At 36.2% G+C, this 19,956-nt stretch overlaps 1 protein-coding gene across 1 annotated transcript in view; it reads right to left on the reverse strand.

Annotated features, from left to right (window-relative positions):
• Positions 1-19,956, reverse strand: part of MYO1D (myosin ID) — a 2,136,961-nt gene that overhangs the window by 1,229,673 nt on the left and 887,332 nt on the right. Inside the window, exons 10-11 of the mRNA XM_044055239.1 lie at positions 5,073-5,187; positions 4,319-4,489 (exon numbers count right to left, since the gene is read on the reverse strand). Of these exons, the coding sequence (XP_043911174.1) occupies positions 4,319-4,489; positions 5,073-5,187 (286 nt within the window). The remainder of the gene's footprint in view (positions 1-4,318; positions 4,490-5,072; positions 5,188-19,956) is intronic.

Here is a 19,956-nt window from a genome sequence, read left to right on the forward strand (position 1 = left end):
TCAAGAAAACTCCCTCACCTGGACCATCTTTTAAATACCTATAATACTTGTTTTCATGCAGTAAGTCAAAACACATTTTTTAATCATCTCTACACATACTAAGTTCCACCATTTATATGTCACCTTTATTATTGTTTTACTTTTTTTCTTAAACCCTGTAATGTTGCAACTTTTTCTTAGCTCAATTAAATTGCACAGATCTTTTTTTTTCAGTTTCTTTTAAGAGCAACAAAACCCTTCAAAAATAAATTCTGGTTCAACTCTATGGTTTGATTTAACAATAAAGATGACATAATGGTTAATGGAAAAGAAAATACTGTTAAAAACTCAAAACTTTTCTATACAAGTGTTTTCAATTAGTTAACTAGAAATTTCATATACAGACATTTTTAAAGGGAAACTGGTAAACTATCGTGAACAAAAAACTAATTTTTAGTAGTTACCTGAATAACATAATTGCTGTAATTTTTAATATAGAATAATGTTAAAACATAACTTTCTGAACAAAAATAATCTCTTCCAAGCTGAGCTGTGTTCATTTTAGATTCTTGAATAAAGTTTACCTATTTAGTTTATTTATTGACAGGTGTTGACCAGGAATGTTCACTGGGTCAGAAACCCATTTTCTTTGGAGGCCATGGGAGAAAAGCTCCACAATGAGTAAAATAACATCAGAATACAAAAGATAGGTAGTTATACAATTTTATAAAGAAAGACTTTAAACTGTATAAAAATATAGACAACAATTATCACATCATAACAAACTTTTTTTTTTTACAAATAATGTAGAACTTTCTATTTAACATAGAGGTGAAGGTAAAGACATTTTGCAGAAAAAGAAATTATATTTAACTCAATTTAAGTACATTGCATTAAAAACTGAGATATACACTAGTACCTACTACTCACTATATATTTTATTCACCAGGGAATGAATTACGGAGAAATAGCAGGTGGACTGGTCGCTAGTGATTCGTTACAGTTTTGGACAGAGGGAGTAATAAGGAGAAGATTATGGAGACTTTTTGAACCACCTTAATATTTTGATTTGAATTTTCATCTCCTTATGCATCATATTCTATTAACACCTCCAATTATTTAAATGTGCTGTCTTTAAGATATATACGTTTTTGCATAAATCACTTCCATCAACCAGAAAAAACAAAAAGAAGTTTTAGTGTTACTCTATTTTTGAATACACTTATTAAACATTTCTTTATCATAGAAAATTTAAGGTCTTTTCTTGCCAATTTTTTAAATTCATTTAACAGCACAATAGTATTTTCTGAAACTAGGTCTGCAGGAGGTAAATGGACACTCATAAACACGAGTTACACTTTCTACTACTCTCTGCAGTCTTTGCTCAAAACAGGAGTATGAAGGTATTATTCCCGACTCCAGCCCCGATAATTCTTCCAAGTTTAAGCATCACTAAGAATTATTTACCATCTTCAGCACACTTTTATTTAACCAAACAGTGAACTTTTTGATATACCTGGGCTATTACTGGATCCATTTTTGTAGAGACTTTTTTTTCTTTCGGCTTTTCCCGGTTAGGGGTCGCCACAGCGGAACTCCGGTTCGCTAATGATTGGTAGTTGATTTTTACGTGCCAAGTTACCAGCCCTGATGCACAATCTTCAACAAAGGTATGCCCATTCACGCATGTCTCCACGCAGAAGACGCTCTAGCTGAGAATCGAACCGGACAGCGTCTTACTGTGAGGCGACAACGCTACCGCAGCACCACCACCGCGGGTCCATTTTTGTAGAGACTAATATTTATAAAACAGTTTAATCATCTGGTTACATATGGAACATTACCAGTTAAATATAATTCTGCTTAGTCATCCTTTTGCATTTTTCCATCCTCTTGTCCTGCTGATATGTATTTTTTTCTTTCTTGCTTTACTTCATTGCATACCTCACTATCAACACATCTTCTTTCTTTTAACCTGAGTATTTCTTTAGATGCTTCCATAAAAACCTTACCACTCCAAAACAATCTCTACACTCTCAAACATCTGGTAAGAATGGAACCAAATGCTTAGGATGAGCATTGTATGCACGTAAGAAAATGTTCCATTATAATTCTTTTCTATGGAGCACTGAATTGGCTAGCTCCTTAACCCATTAACACTTATGTGCTCTGCAATGTCACACCTCTAGCAGCCTTCATAGATCCTTGCATTCCCAACATTTTCTGAAAATTGACTTAAAAAGCATGAGATAAACAAATGTAACTATTTTGTGAATAAAAGGTATTAAAACTTTACAGATAGCAATATCAGTAAGTAGTACTGTTTACAGTGATACCAGTGCATCCATTGTCTTTTCTTAAATACTATAGTATGTTATAGTGCACACAAACCCAGAATTATATTTTTTGCTAAACTTTCACAAATTACCAAAACAATATGTAGTAGTATCCTCCAGCTTTACTATGAAACCAGATTAAGTGATTTTGTCTAAAATACACACACTTCATCAGAAATGGCATAAAAAAAGACAACAGCTATTTAAATAACTTCATAAAGCAATCATACACAAAAATAGTGTTTGTGTTGAAAAGATAAAAATTCTTTTAAAGAAACATTATACTAATAATTTAATCTTAATACATAATCAACAAAATTATAATAAAATATACCAAATTATCACAATGACAAAGTTTATAAGAATGCTTATTTTTTCATTACAACCTTGCAGCTCTACCAATACTACTAATATATATGTTTGTCTTTTATAAATATCAGCCATTTTATTAGCTCTTCAGCATACTTGCCAGTTTCCTGTGGATTTCACAAAATGTCACATCTTTGAAACTGTACAAATCAGACTTGTATTGTAAAAACACATTTGTTAACTTGACAAATTTTCATGTTACAGCGAATAAACTCCTTTAAATACATGTTTATTGAGCTACAGAAATATGTGCTTAATTCTACAATTAGTAATATAAATAACAATGAAACTCTTTCAGGTTGTGCAAGTTACAGTGCAAACATCAATGGCAGTTTTTTCAACATCTAATGTTTCACCTGATGCCATGCAATAGTTTGTAAATTACTTGTTTTTTGAAGATTTAAGTACATAAGGAAGGCCTGCTTCTTTTCATAATTACTAACAATATCTCAAGTCAAATGAAGTATAAAAGGACACTGAATGTTCTTGTCTTTTACCATGGCATTTCTCACCATACCCCTCAACAGCATGTAGGTCTCTCAATTATGAAAATATAAACATAACTATGAAAATATGAATAATAAGTGGAAAACGGTGATTAATTTCTCTACTGTAGGAATTCCTAGATTAACAACTGTACTGTCATTTTGTCAGTAACTCTCTGCCCTTTCTAATACTGCCTATTATTGGCTGGTCTTCTGTCTTTCGGCTTTTCCCGGTTAGGGGTCGCCACAGCAGAACTTCGGTCCGCTAATAATTGGTAGTGGATTTTTACGTACCGGGTTACCAGCCCTGATGCACAACCTTCAACGAAGGCACACCCCATTCACGTATGCTTCCACACAGAAGACTAGCTGAGAATCGAACGGGACAACGTCTTGCTATGAGGTATTATTGGCTGGTAAGTCACGTAATTAAAGAAGCCAGACCCAAAAGAGGTCTGGACATTATGGGTGTTAACTGGAAGTATACAAAAAGGCACTATAGGCTTGAATGAGTTAATAAAGTTGTTTTCCTTAATCTACTCAAATGACAAAATTGAAGTCTGTCCCTTCCAAAATCCTTAACAAAACAAAACAGCTGGCCATCTTCATTTTCAAACAGGAATGTGTTCCTCTTTCTGACTCACTGTTATCATTATTGACGGTGGCTTCTATGAGTTTTAATATTTACAGATTAAGATGCATGCCTGCTCATGTATATGTTTGCTTATTTTTTAATCGTTTATTTTGTATTCGTTAACTGGGGCAGAGCACCAGCCCACATGGACGTTTTTCAGGCTCAGTCCAAGATCCACTGTCTGGTTAAGTGGCTCGCTTAGAGTTGCACAGTAGGCAAGTGGAAGCTGAAGGAATCAAACAGTGGACCATGGGATGCAGTTTGCTAACAGTTCATAGTCTTGGTCCTCTGTGCTAACTGACAGATAACTTGTGACTGTTTCACTGTATGCATTGTAGCATGTCTGGCCATTCCGATATATGGATATGCTTGTATGCCTATTTACATCCCTTTACATGTTAGTAAGTGTGTGGTAAATATCAGAACATGTAAATTCAACAGTAAGAATAGGTCTCGTTCTCCCACATGAAGATAAGCAACTATAGTAAAAAGCATTTCCAAAGGCCATTTCTTACCTTTCTACTGGTGAAGTGGGCATGCTTCGATAGCTTGTTGTTCAGAGCATCCAAGAACATTTCATCTGTCACTTTCCCAACATTCATACACGCATCGTCCAAAATTGCAATTATGCCTTTGTGCTGCTGTTCTACCAGGTCCACAATAATCTGATTGTTGAAGTAGTCAATCTATCCAAAAAAAAGTACAATTAAATCAAATATCTGTTTTGTGCATTGCAGAACTGTGCACATATACATGCAAGACTCCAGTATGAGGCCCTTCAGGGACTATATCAAACCATGCATCCAATTCAGAACTGCTAACTTAGTCCAGTCAGTCATGTATGCTAAGTGACCCATGATAACAGTGGTCAGGAACACAGTAAGACAGTACGTAGCCTACAATGCACAGTCATGTAAATATGTGTGTATATATGCACGTATGTATGTACAAACACACACACACACACACACACACACACCTGTAGACTAGTGTTGTATTATTATGTAAAACAAACTCTCATCAATGGAAGATTAAATAGAGGTACTTAAAGACTTCTACTTAGAACTGTGAACACAATGAAAAACATGAAATCCAGCTTTGCTTAATAATCCCTCTGTGCAGAACTGTAAAATAACACACTTGACAAAAAGGTACCACTGCTAATTACATGTTTTGTACTTAACATAAGTGATACTCACAGCATGTAAGAACCTTGTTTTAGTTCCTGAAAAGATGAAATGTTAAGAAGGTTGTAAGGTGACTACTTACATGTTTCCAGGGAATGCCTTCGCGTTCATATTCTTCTTGCTCTTGTTTCAGAACCAGCTGAATGAAGAGCTGCTGTAGTTTTTCATTGCAATAATTGATGCAAAATTGCTCAAAGCTGAAAAAAAAAGATAAAAAGTCAATAAAGTAAAGTTTTATGGTTCTTTTTATTTTCTATTTAAAGTCACACCCTCCACCCCCAGTAATTTGCTAGCTACCTTGTGTGTTGCTGCTGAGTATGTGCACAACCCTACAGAAACACTAATGAGGTCAGCACAGTAAACATTAAAAGGTACTTAATGACAGGGTCACCAGATTAATTTCAGTCAATTTTGTATGGCTGGTTTTCTCTTTGAAGCCCTCAGTATGTAAATAATGACATGGAGCACTGTAACCTCTATATCTGCCACCCCATAACTAAAATAATTTCACCTACACTTAAATGGCAGAGGCTTCCGATTTGCAGGAGATCAACTCCTACCTTCAAGAAGATCCTAACAGCGTTTCAAGTTAGTCTATGAATAAGAAGTCAAAATGGACCATACAGAAGACCTCAATCACTGCTGCAAGGAGCTGGGTCTGAAGGGTGTTCTGTGCTTGTAAAGGCAATTCTTAGACCTACTGCGAACAGTAGTGTGGAGAAAAACTGTCAAGATGAATACGGTGGTCTTCTATGCAATGCTCTCAAATAATGGGTTGTCAAACTGAGAAATCAGTCAGTGAAGCAGTTTGTAAGGGAAGAAAAAACTACTGCATGGCTATAACGAGGTTCTGACAAAGCACTCTGAACTACAAGACAAGGGTAAGTGAGATTTCAGTCAGGCTAAGGTAATGATGGCTACTGAGGGGGACACTATCAGGAGTTAGAAGGCATATTTTAAATAACTCTTTTGGGTCGACTTGTCCTTTTATCTGGAAGCAGTGCCTAAAATTAAAAGTGGGTTGGGGGTCAATCACTGCAACTTATACACCACCAGACGACCGTTATGTCTTGGAGCATGCAAACATGTCTGTCAGTGTTTTCTGTCTTTCTGTGTCAAAATTTTAGGTCACATACTACTGGTTTAGTTAACTTTAAGTAGATCCATATACTGTCTATATATATATATATATATATATATATATATACTTATACATTGCATATATATATATATATATATATATATACACATACATACATACATATATATATATATATATATATATATATATATATATATATATATATATATCTATATATATATATATATATATATATATGTGTACATATATATATATATGTGTACATATATATATATATATATATATATATATATATATATATATATATATATATAATACACACACACACACACACACACACACACACACATATACATATATATATATATATATATATATATATATATATATGATATTTATATGTTGCACATGCACTTAAATATGTTGAAATACCCAAATGTTGAGATCTCTGACACAAAAACATGGGAAAAAACACACTTAGCAGCACTTGCTTTGAGAAAAAGCCTTTGAGCAAGCAACAGTGAAACCATGTTTTTTGCAGGTTGCAAGTCCCACCCCCCACATCCCCATACCTCCTGCTAATTACATACTCTAGTAATGAGATTGCATAATTCTGGGAAAAGGACATATTCCCCAACCCTGGTAATGTAGTCATTTTGTACATCTGCTGTCCATCTGTTTTGCTGACCAAATTTTTTTGACGATACAGATGTCAGCTTTAAAGACAGCTGATGAAATTATTGGCTCCTGTATGAATGTACATATACAAACACTATATATGGAGAGAAAGACTTCCCTACATAAAAATATAGGTTCATAGGTAGGTACTAGGCTACTGCCCTAGGGCCTATATAAGCCTAGCCAAAAAGCTACCCTGGATTTCACCACCCAAGAAAATTATTTTCCTGTGCCCCTGTCAAGCAGAGCCACAGAAGTGATCCCCAGGGTGAATTTCCTATCTCCCATCCAGTCATATAGGTTCATAGGTAAAATAATCAGCCCTTGCAAGTCTCAAATCCAGGACCCTGCACAGCACAGCCACAGCAATTTACCACTAAGCCATTTGAGCTGTACATAGCCATTTGAGCTGTACAGACACATTATATGCATATACAAAGCTGTCAGGTTTCTGTCATGTCACCTGTATAAAACTAACTGCTGTTTTAACACAACAGCACTGTGGCTGCACTCATGTATGCCCATGGGGTGTTGTGTTAGTAGTTCCACCCAATACAAAGGCCGTTAACAAGGGAGTGGTATTCACTTTTGACACATCTGTTGCAGACTATAAAATCCAAATAAGGCAAACAAATGTGTAGCTATAAAATAAAGGGTGATGACCACAATGCAATTAAGCAAGCTTCTGAAATGAACTGGCAGCAGTGGCTTGTACTTCTGTAATGCTTTGAAGCTCTCTTCCCACAACCCAGGCTGCATAAATTCACAGGCTGCCTACAAATGTAGGGTGCAAAATAATGATCTGCTATATAACCACAGCATAACAGTATAAACCCTAAGGAACCTTGTGTAATATTGTTACAGAGGATTACAGTATTGCCCTGCTAGGCCCTTTAACCACAATAAGATTCCAGCATCCTTCCAGTGCCATGTGTGCCCTTACAGAACAGATTTATGTCACTATAAAAGTATACCACATGGAGTTAAGGCTATGAGCCACTAAGGACCATCATGCTTTCTAGAATCCTAGGCTGATTAGGTCTGTTACCACTTGCATGATGTGTGATTCTACATAAGTCACTCCGAGACCATGACTCCAATTCATCTCTGGCAAGAGGTACTTGTGCCCTATGCAACATGCTTACAGTACAACGTGCATTTTAATATCCCCTCAAGCACCTCCTGTAGTATTTTGTACATGGACAGACTTCAACTATTTCCCTTATGTCTCTTGAGCCATTTCAAAACACTGGCACAGCAACTGTGATGCTGTGTGTTCTGTAAGTAAGCCCAGCCACAAACACCTCTGTGGTGTTTTATAAAACAGTTACACAGTGTGCAATACTGTGTGACGTATTGCAACCATATCGTGAGTGTCTCCATTGCTATTCAAAACCGCAGGGTTCACAGTGCTGCCTTGCTGTGCAACCTACCTGTTTCTACAGCCCCACCCTGAGTACCATGTGCTTTACATGTGGTATTGACTGCATTGTTGAAATTAGTATGCTGACTTACTGCTCAATATGTTATTTGACGGTATTGCACACTGAGCATCAACTGACAGATTCTGTTTTCTGAACTGTATAACTAAGCTATTGGGTTAACAAGCCCTCTTTACTATATCTAGTTTATATTAGAGATGCATCAGTGAATCTCACCTGTAAATCTCAGTCTGAGAAAGCACAGGCTATAACAACAAATATACTGCTATATCTCAGAATAGTACATACGCTGACATTTCTGGTTGATATATGTTTCAGTGCCACATGGTATTGTATTTATCTTTTTTAATGATGGTATATGTGCATTATTGTATATGTCATACATGCATTAATATTTGTATTAATGTATTTGCTATATATATATATATATATATATATATATATATATATATATATATATATATATAGATCAATTTTCGTATATATGTATTTTCTGTTCTTTTATTTGTGGAGCTTTTCTCCACAGGCGTTCACTGAAAATGGATAAAAAAATATCCAGTTGGAATTTCCTGTAAACAAACATCAATCAATCAATCAATAAATAAGTGTTACTATTTTAGGTAGACTACAATATATTTGCATAAAACTACAAATGTTTTTCACAGTTTGCATTCATATTTTAACTACTACTTCATTGAAAAAAATGGACTGTATTATGTACTCAATTAACACAAATGCAAAGTTCTACATGAAGCAAGTTGGTTTCATGGCATGCAGGATAAATCCCTAACAGCAAACTAGATGACTCAGGATCAACTAGTGAAGTGGAAGCTAGAGGCACTAGCATGGGAAGGATGTGAGTAAGTAACCAGTGCTGGCTTGACTATCCCAGTACAGGAAGAGATTTAAAATCTGCAAAACGAGTAACAGCCAGGTTGAGGCAGAGTATCAAGACAGAAAGCAGTGCATAGACTAGGGTTTTCACTCTGGCCTGTGAAGCAGAGTTTGTGTTGCAGTCAGCTGGTATGAAAGAACATGCATGTCACTGAGGCTGATGTAGAAGGATCTGCTTTGCACGTGCATGCAACAAGACATTGAGGGTGTCTGGTTATATCCATAAGTGGAAAAAGAAAAAACACCATAATCTGTCTCAGTCATGGCCATCATATCTCTAGCTCTTGCCACCTTTACTGCAGTGTCTTCAAAGAATGGGAAGAGATAGGTACAAATGAGACCATCCATAAGGAAAGGAAATGGTGGATAGAATAAAAAAGTTTTTTAAAGATATATAAAAAATGTTTTTAAAAATATAAATGTCTTATAGTTGCTCATGTCTTAAAAGTGAAGAAATAATGTTACTGAGTAATTTTTATTACCAGCCATTCTGAAAAAAAATTGCAAAACAAATTATTGATAACCATGTGCCTCCCCAGCATCCTTTCTTCCCACTAATTATGACTCTAGAATGAGACAAGCAAGGAGTAAAACTCCAGTTATGTATTAGTTTAATCCCGCATTTTCTGTCTTTTTAATATGCCTTTTGCCCCTGTGCTTACTGACAATTACCATCTTCCTGATCAAACTTCAGCCCATTCACTGCCCATGTATATCCTTAGTATGGGATGGTGGGAGCTGTCCAGAGGGATCATCACACAGGCAGCCATGAGGGCAGTCTGTACCCATACAAGCAATGAAGGTAGCACCTACCTTCTGTTCATTCACCAACAGAAGTGGCTTTGTCTTGCCATTTCTAGTTCCATCTAACAAAACTGCTGCTTTTCCCTCCTTTTTTGTTCTACAGTTTACAAGGCTTCTTTGAGTAATATGCCTCAGCAGTCCAGATTAAATATTGTTTCCTTTCATGATTCAGTCTGCTGGCTCTGCCCCAAGCTTATTCTTCAGTTCATAAATCATATCAGTAAGCACTATGGGACATTACAAATTTAAATCTTTTCAACTTAGCTGCTTCCCTCTTGTGTTAAGTTGTAGTATTGCAGTATGCTCTCAACAGGAAATCAGCAACATTTTAAGGCTAAACTAAAGGCACACATTTACTTATGCATTTATTTTTTCTATGTATGTATTTTTTGAATGCACAGATAATAAGCAGGACATGTAGTGATTTTAAACATTAAGACACTCTCATCTACATTTGGTGGAGAATGCTTGAGTGACAGTGAGATGCAGCTTGGCAGTCAGGCAGGCTGGCTGCTGACATCAAATAAGCTTTTCTGCACCACGCACTTTATGGAATGTTTACTGCTTAATACAGTAGACCTAAAATTAAGTATTTCTAAGGGTGTTGCTGATCTATCAACAGACAAATTTGTTGTGAACTAGTATTCTTGTCATTGCTGACATTCTGTTACAGGTACAACAACATTCATTTCCAGATACTAATGCCTAGGAGAGAAAACTCAATGAGAACCATGAAAACATGTGTCTGCATATTGACAGCACAGCTTGGAATTACTGTGCAGGTAACTGTCGCATATGCAAATGAAATAGCACTATTCTTTTATTTTCTTCATATTACCATTTTTTACCTTCAGTCATCTTCTATTACAGCTTTTTTCCTGCTACATATGACATGTCTAATTTGGTAAATAAAATGTTTCATATACAGCTTTATTGCTGTAATTTAACATAAATGCATCTTCAGTATGCATCATAAGGTGCTATTCCAGGCAACTTCATACATGTATTGCTGTAACTTCTACATTCTAAAAACAATCATTTTTATACTACAGCTGTGAACATTCATCATTTTAGTAATGCGACTCTATACTCATTCTAGACATCTATTTAAATAAACCAGGGAGAGCATATTGCTAACATAGCCACATATACTCTTCTTGTATGGGGTGAAAGCTGGATAAATTGTTCTTCCAGCTACTGACTTTAACCACCACTGTTCTCAAAAGGATTTTGTTAATACTATCAAAATATATAAATGGGCCTATTAATATAATATACAAATGTAAATAAACGAATAAATAATATTTCTTATATACCTATTTATCCTTTCTACCCATACACACAATTATTTAAATTTGTTTCCACTAATTTCCTTTTTACCTTATTAGAATGTCATGTTCCCTGGCCTCTTTCCCCAGAGCACTTTCAATCAACAAGCAGCTGTGTCCCTTACCATGGGATCTTTTACATCCAACTGAATTACCACCAACTCAGACGGGACAACAGTTTAAAATTTTATCCAAAGGACAGAACATGCAAGAGTGCAGCACCCTCCCTGCAAACTGCACTGCAGTGTCAGTATTGGAAAATAAATCCAAGTACGTGGTCGAAGAATAGAACCCTCATCTTTCTACAATCACAGCACACCAAAGATAAACACACTACCAGCTGAGCCACTGACATTATATTTTATTAAAGTAAATATTTAACTGATATATCTTTTCATAAAATGCTTACAAATATAGAAGTTTGTTTTTACAAGGGTAATCATCACATCTGGTCAGTATGTATATGCCTTGCTTCTAATGCATGACTACTTTTCATGAGATATTATTGCCAGTATTAGAATAATGTTAATATCAATACATTGTACTTTAAATAAATAGTAAGATTTCTTACAGCATTTCTCCTACCCAATTGTGTATATCATCATATGTTTTTAACACCATCTAGTTGTACAGCACCCCTAACATGCAACTATCAAACTCCACTTTTGAATTTTGATTTATTAACACAAATATGGGAAATATTTCAAATGTAATATACCATATTGTAAACACTCTTCAGTGAATGTAGCTCTGTACATTCCACAGTGATGTCTGAATAATACATTCTGTCAACTTACAGATGCCACCATACTTCCTAATGCACAACATTCTGAACATAATGTATTAGTCTCAATATTAGAATAATGTTAATAATGATATAGTGTAACTTCAATACATAATTTTATTTCTTGCTATGCTGTGCTTACCCAAATGTGTTCAGTACCATTTTTCCTAACACCCACTGCTTGTATAAGCCACCCTTGTAAGACAATATCACAATCAGTTTTTGATCTCTTAATGCAAATATTGAAAATGTTCAATATTTTCTTAATCTTTTGAAAATGCTATTCAGTAACTCAAGCCATTTATACCCCACTCTGTTGATTTCACTGTTGATGCCTTCAACGGCCTATCAGCTTGCAGAAGTCATTGTGCTGCCTGACAAATTATGTACTTTTCTTGATATATTAGTCTCAATATTAGTTACGGCAATAGTAGCACAGAGTACATCTGATACACATTTCTACTTCTTGCTGTATTTGTCTTACCCAAGTGTGCTATAATTTTTCTTCAATACTCCCTGAAAGAACACAGGATTACTTTTATTTGTCATTACATAGGAGCACACTAGTGATATAAATGAGATGCACAGTCTCAATGAAAAATGTATACATTTGTTGTGAAATGAATAAAAAACAGGCAGCACCCAAATGACTATATAAGAAGATTGGTGGTATATAGCCATAAAGTGCCACACATCTGTAATCATACAAAACATTACAAAAAATTTATCAGATAAATTTAGGCTGCTTTTACTCAGCTTGAAGTAGTATTACTAGGGGGCTGGAGGCTTCAAAACAAGGGAGGGATGCAGGAAGGAAACGAATGGGTGAGTCTATAGTATGGCAGGTCAGTAATTCTGTGATCAAACAAACAGCTGGGGTCAGTCATTTTCTTTAAAAGACAATTTCAGGACCCATTCAGTATAGTCACTTTACTGAATACATACACCTCAGAAGTCCAAATGTGCCAACACATAATAAAGACAGCCACAGTAATGTAGTTCAGCTTGTTTTACTTAAACACTCCCTAGATCTGCCAAATAATATCAGTGACTATGTAGCAGTGATCAAACAGCAGCAAGGGTCAGTCATCTACAGACAGTTTCCTTGCCCCCAAGTTACAAGCACTTTGTGCACATCTCAGATATCCAATTCTGATTAAATGAATAAGTAAATAATGGCCATAGTAAAATATTTTAGTTTGTTGCTGTCACTGTACAGTGCAACTCACCACAAGCACACACACAAACAAACCTTCCAATTACTGTTATTTTACTGACTGTGTACCCCTCAGACTTCTGTGATTAAATGAATACATAATTTATTGTCATAATGATATCATTCATCTCACTGCTATCAGTCACAGAGAGCACAACCTACTACACAACACATAAACATGTGCTCACCAGTTGCAGTCAGTTTTATTGACTGTGCACATTCAGATACCAGATTGTGCTAAAGTACAAATACACAAGAGCCACAGTAAAATATTTCAGGTATTTGCTGTCGGAAGTATACAGTGCAACCTATTACAACCCTTCATGCACACTCACACAAACACACACGAAAGTACCTACCAGTTACTGCCCGTTTGGCTATGTACACATCAGATATGGTACTATGATCAAATAAATAAATAAATAACAACCATAGTAATATATCTCAGATTACTGCTGTCAGACAAATACAATACAATCTGCTACATGCAAACAACCAGACAAACCAACATGCCCACCAATTAACACCACTGACTGTGTACAACACAGATATCTGTGATCAAATGCTATGACCCATTACACAACTCTCCACATAGATTTTCCAATCAATTATTGTTACTTTAATATCTGCATAGACACCAGATGTCTGAATTTGACCAAACTAATAAATATGTAAGTAATAGCTATAGTAAGATATTTCTGATTTTTGCTGTTGGGTACAAACACTGCAGACAATTAAACACACACTCCGATATGCCCAACACACACACACACACACACACACACACACACACACACACACACACACACACACACACACACACACACACACACTCTCTCCAATTAGTGCCAAAGTATATACCTCAGATATCTAATTTTGATCAAATGAATGAAAATATATAAATAGCCACGCTACTATAACTTACTACACATTACCCACATGCATGTGCATGCTCACACATGTTCACTAGTTTCTGCCACTTAAATGACTGCATACATCTCAGATGTCTGAATGTGATCAAATGACTGAATATGTAAATAGCCACAGTCATATATTTTAGCTTGCTGCTTTCACCTGCATATCATGCAACCCATTGCAATTACTCATTCAAATACACACAGGTATGCCTACCAATTACAAATACTTTGTGGACACCTCAGAGATCCGTTTGTGACTGAATGAATAAATACATAAACAGCCACTGTAACATATTTCAGCCCATAGCTTCCAATGAAACCTATTACACATTCCTACTCTGTCACAGTGAAACTCTCTCACACACACACACACACACACACACACACACACACACACACACACACACACACACACACACACACACACACTTTATCACTTGTTTTTACCAGAGATGTGTAGCTGACTTGAAAGTGAATACATACATAAGTAATAGTCTATTTTATGGCATATGCTTTTCCAGTTTCCTTTTCCTTTATATAAAATCATGTTCTCATCTCCTTCTTCATATCTTCAGCTTTTCTGCATGTTCATCTTTTAACTGTTATTTATACTGTGATCTCTTTTGACAAATGCAGTGACTTAAAAAATCCATGAGTAATATAGAAATGGGTTTATTATAACTGAGGTATACTTTCATTCCTGAAATTAATTTAATCTAAAATGAATTTCATTTCAGGAATAAAAGCACTAACCTAATCATAGTAAACCTATTTTTATGCTGCTTCAGTGTGGAAATTCTGTTGTGAAGAAACCTGGAAGACAGAGAAAAAACTTGGAGACAAATAAAGCCAAAGAGAAAAGGACTTGTATAACATACATCTGATCCCACTGTTTTTTTTTGTGTGTCTCTCTCTCATTGGTACACAAGTAAATTGGTTTCACAGTAGTGCTGCAATCTTTCTTTTCTCTCTCATTTTGGAAACCAGTATTATCAGAAGTCAGACACCAGCTCTTGTACAGAATGAAATGGGACTTACTGGAACCAGTGAAAATCAGACCTCTGTTTTATTTGCATGGTGTTCCTCAAGTACTTCACTGAGAAACAGAGCTGTGATTGCAGGGATGTGTAGCACTTAATTTAAGATGGAAATGAAACAAAACTGTTCTTTACACAGAATGGTCTAACAAAGTTTTCAATGCCCAGTATGATTTACAAGTTGGAAAGAACATACAGCTTTACAATAAAAGGAAAACAGATGTAGGGTTTAACATGCATAAAAATGTTTTCTTAAGAGAGATCACTCTCTGTGGATGCAGGAGTCACACGGGAATAGCATTAGTGTACAGTGTCAAATTAAAAACACTTTATAATGTGAACTTTCTTACCCTATCACAACTACAGATCACATACTAAGCTACAGACATAGCTTAGATGATGATTTGTAGGTATAATACTCAAACAAAAAAGGACATATTAAGTTGAGGGTGAGAACATTTGCCTCAGGATTTAAGGGAACTTGTTCAGATGAGCATGCTGTTCCAGGTACACAGCAAGTCATATTTTCTGCACAGTATGCTTATGCACGAAACAATGACATGACATTCCACTTACTCCATTTCATTTGTCACGTGGACTGCGTTATCCTGGAATAACACAGCTTGATACTGAAGAGGCCCCAAGGCTACCTGTTGATCATACACACACTTTGCCATCTTCCACTCCAATCACTTCCAAATGTCTCAGATGTACAGCAAAAACAGAATATCCACCTAAATTCCACAATTTGATCATTATTACTTCAAATGTGTTTGTTATTTTGGTTATATTCACCCCATCAGTTTCCTCAGTTCTCTGCTTTCGACAATCACGTAGAAGTAGTATGGCCAACACTGACTTAAAACTTAAAAAGAAATATTAGGAATACTAAGGAACTTATGAAATGAGGCTAGCATCTGAAGTTAAGGACAAAATTAAGCTTTGTAAGTAAACTTATGATAGGTGCTGATTTTAGTGTCTGCTTGAACCAGACACCCTTGGGAACAGGTCTATATTATATCCTCGAAGAGGCATTCCATCGAAGGCCTCTTCGACACAAACAGCGACAGCAGAGAACGTTCACATTACTGATTTCTTTCCCTGGGAAAGAAATCTCTTGGCCATCCCTGTTAGTTTGCCGTTTTCCCCACTGTAGTGCAATCTTTGAGTTGGTATATTTAGTTGGGGTGGGGAGCACAGCCCCCCACTTCATGTTTGTAGAGATGTGCTTTTGTTTTGAGGGCATGTGAACATTCGGGGTTTTCTGCTTTCGTTGTCTACATGTCAATGAAAAGGCATTTGATGGAACGCCTCTTTGAGGATATAATATAGACCCTTGGGAATATAAGTTGAAATTGGCTAGGCTTGAAAGGACACTGAGGTCATTAACCTAGTATGCTCCTGTGATCTTATAATTCTATGATAACAGTAGATGTTCAAATGATCACTGTTGCAGTAGCCTTAGCTATATTAATATCTTGATATAGATAAAATAGCCATCCAGCTTCCACAGCTTATGGGAACCTTCCACCATCTCAAAACACTACTAGCTTATATAGAGCTGAAGAACAACTGTAATTTGGGTGCCAAGCCCTTCAGTGTTTTCCTGCTGTCAAAGAATGCTCTCTTGCAGGCTTTCAAGGATTGACAGTCGGCTAACAATTCTCCATTGCTTGGAGGTTAAGTTCCCTTCAGGGGGGGAAAAAGTCAACATTTTATCTTGATGACAGAAAGTGAACTTTTTTTCCTGTGAAAACAGATATTTTAAGCTAGGAAAAAGTGTTTTAATTGATTGTCATGGGACTTTCAGTCACTTCTTACTGAAAAGCGCTACTTTTTACTTTTGTGTAAAAAAAGCTGTTAAAACTAAGTTTAGCTTTGTTTTTCAGAATAAAACTTGTGTTTTTCAGAATAAAACTTGCGTTAAATTACTTCTCTAGGCTTAAGTACATGCCTAGCTATGGCTATCCAAGCAAATGTGAGAAGATGTGATACCCTGTAGCAAAACTTTAGTTGAGTGTGAACTTTGTTGGGGGTTATTTCAGTGTGCATTTTAAAGGACAGGTTATAATCCCATGTGAACACAGGTATTTTTTCTTATCCACAAGGAGGAAATGATTACCTTGCAGATCCCTGGATTGTCACTGCAGGTAATTCAGTAAATGTTTGTTGAGAAACAAAAGCCACGACAACCGATTTGGATGTGTCTGGTTATTGGAGGTCCACTGTGCTATTTTACTGAAGTTCAACTACATTTTTGAGAGAGGTTATAAATTATTTGTTCAAATGTAGCATAAGTATATAATCTGCAGAAAGAATTGCCTTAACAGATGGATGGTTATGAGACTAGTCATGAAAGAACAGCAGAAGCACTAAAACAGAACCTTGTGGGACACAGCAAGAGTGTTCCCTTGTCTGAAAGGTAAGCATTAGTGTATACTTTTAAAGGTACTATTGGACAAGTTATTTTTTTATCTGTAGGACAATTTTTCAACCAAATGCGAGTCAAGTCAGTTTACTTAATAGTACCTTGTGTGACTGACTCTTTCAGATCTTTTGTCACATCTATGAATGCTGTTAAACATGTAGTCAGTGGCTGTTTATAAACCTATGGTTGTAATAAAGCCATTTCTAATGCTAGTCTGTTCATCTCAGGGGAGATTGCAGTCATCTATATACAAGAAGAATTGTTTGAAGATGATTTTTTTGAAAATCTAAGTAATGGGGCAGAGGTTGGCGACTTCTTTCTGATAGGATGATTATTGCACATTTAAATGCATTAGGAAAGATACTGTGATGAGGGAGAAGTTAAGATACAAGTTACATTATTTTTAGACAGCCACCCTAAGAAAAACTGACACTAAATTTAACATGAGACTGTATTTTTCTACCATTTTTCATGTACCCTTAAAAGCTATTTTGTTGAAATGAAAATTTGGGCAGCATAATGCCAGTGGATATGTTAGTTTTGCTAATGGAATATATGATGTATTAGTTGTACTGTGCAAAAGGATGACATTTTATTTATGCAAACTCCCACAAAGGTACAATGATCAAGGTCAACCATTATTTAAAAACTGTACTGTGATGATGTCATGTATGTGTATATCAACACATACATACACATTGACACATCAGTTAATCATTTCCCATTAAAGTGCACAATGTGCAAAGTTCTCCCTTGGACAGTGATGTTGCTATAGTTTCCTTGTGCTGTATGTCACCACACCACTCCAATCAACTTTAAGGAGTGTCACATACATCATAAACTGACACACAATAAATATATGGTAGTCATAACAGCACTCCCTGTCTTTACATAACTGACAGGTGGACTTTAAGAAAATGTCCAATTATACTTTGATTCTGAATTTGTAATGATGTACACTGATCCACGTGAATGCTCTGTGTTTCATATCATTACTGTCACGTTTCAGAAGGGAAAGCCACTCTTCCTACTTGTCACACACTATGCTGTGGCCAGATATTCAGTATTGCTTTCTGATTCAGTGTTCTATGCTCTTTCCTACCTTTGTGCATAGTATGCAAGAGGCACTGACAGGACTCACTCTCTGAACTACACAGCAGACAATAGTGGACATTATAAAGCCTTCACAGAGTTCCTTCTGTGCTACACTAAAATAGCAAATGAAAAGAAAAACAATTCTTATGGTGGTGGGAGAAAACTGCTAATGAAGTAAGTCCTCCAAATTATCAAACTATTAAGACAATGGCAGACTAGGAGACAAAGCTCTAGTTATTTGTTGACAAAAATCAGTGCTTCACTGTAGTAATGCAAGCAGTAAAAAATCACAAAGTGTAACAAACTAACAAATCTACAAGAGTTCACAAAAGAGAAAAAACTAGAACCTTCTACCATGGAATCACTGGAATTTGTCTGGTATACCTGTGCAAATACCAGAAACATAGAAAAACAAAAGGCAAGATTCAAAGGTCATATGTTAAGACACGTGACTGATTTGTGGTTGCTGATTATCAAAGTGCAAGATCATTCTCCAAAAGATCAGTAACCCACATCATACTTCAAGGAGACCTCCTCTTTCCAGAGGAAATTAACTCCACAGTGAGTTGCATTTTAATCATGAGTTGGCAGCAGCCCATGGATGGCACTCATCTAGGCAACTATAAGTGCTTTTCTCCACATATAAACCTTACACTTTTAATTGCTCTGTCAACTGCCACACTCATCCAAATGGCCTTGTAGTCTGGTTTCACTCTGCACACTGTTGGCCATCTACATTTATGATGATAGTCAATTTTGTCCAGGCTGGGTAACTACTTGGCATAACTTCGGCTACCAATAGCCACCCTCTATTTCTTTTTAGTTAAACTGTTTTGTTCCCCAGTCCACAAAGCCTAAGCTGTAAACCTGCTCCTTTGCAGCTTATGTGAACACTTAAGTCATTATGAAGGCCACCAATTCCTTTCCCTGACATCTATATACACTTCATGCAGGCTACAGTGAATGGCCCGGGCAGTACCAACTTTAAGTACCTGACACAGTGCTACAAGCTTGACACACACACTCCATCAACAGGTGTTGACTTTGCAGTGGACCAGATTGCTTCCCTTTTCCCAGGATAAGAGAGACGGCACTGCCCACTCTCTACAAGCTCTCGTCACTAACTCCTCTACACACCACCCAGATTTTTACTGAGTTTTGGGTTTTCTGGGTTGTAGCCAGGCCATGTCACTTTACACCATCAAGCCAGCAGTGTGTGTGTGTGTGTGTGTGTGTGTGTG

Source organism: Protopterus annectens, chromosome 13.part0 (assembly GCF_019279795.1).
Source record: "Protopterus annectens isolate FY-2018-M chromosome 13.part0, PAN1.0, whole genome shotgun sequence".
Classification (NCBI taxonomy): Eukaryota; Metazoa; Chordata; order Ceratodontiformes; family Protopteridae; genus Protopterus; species Protopterus annectens.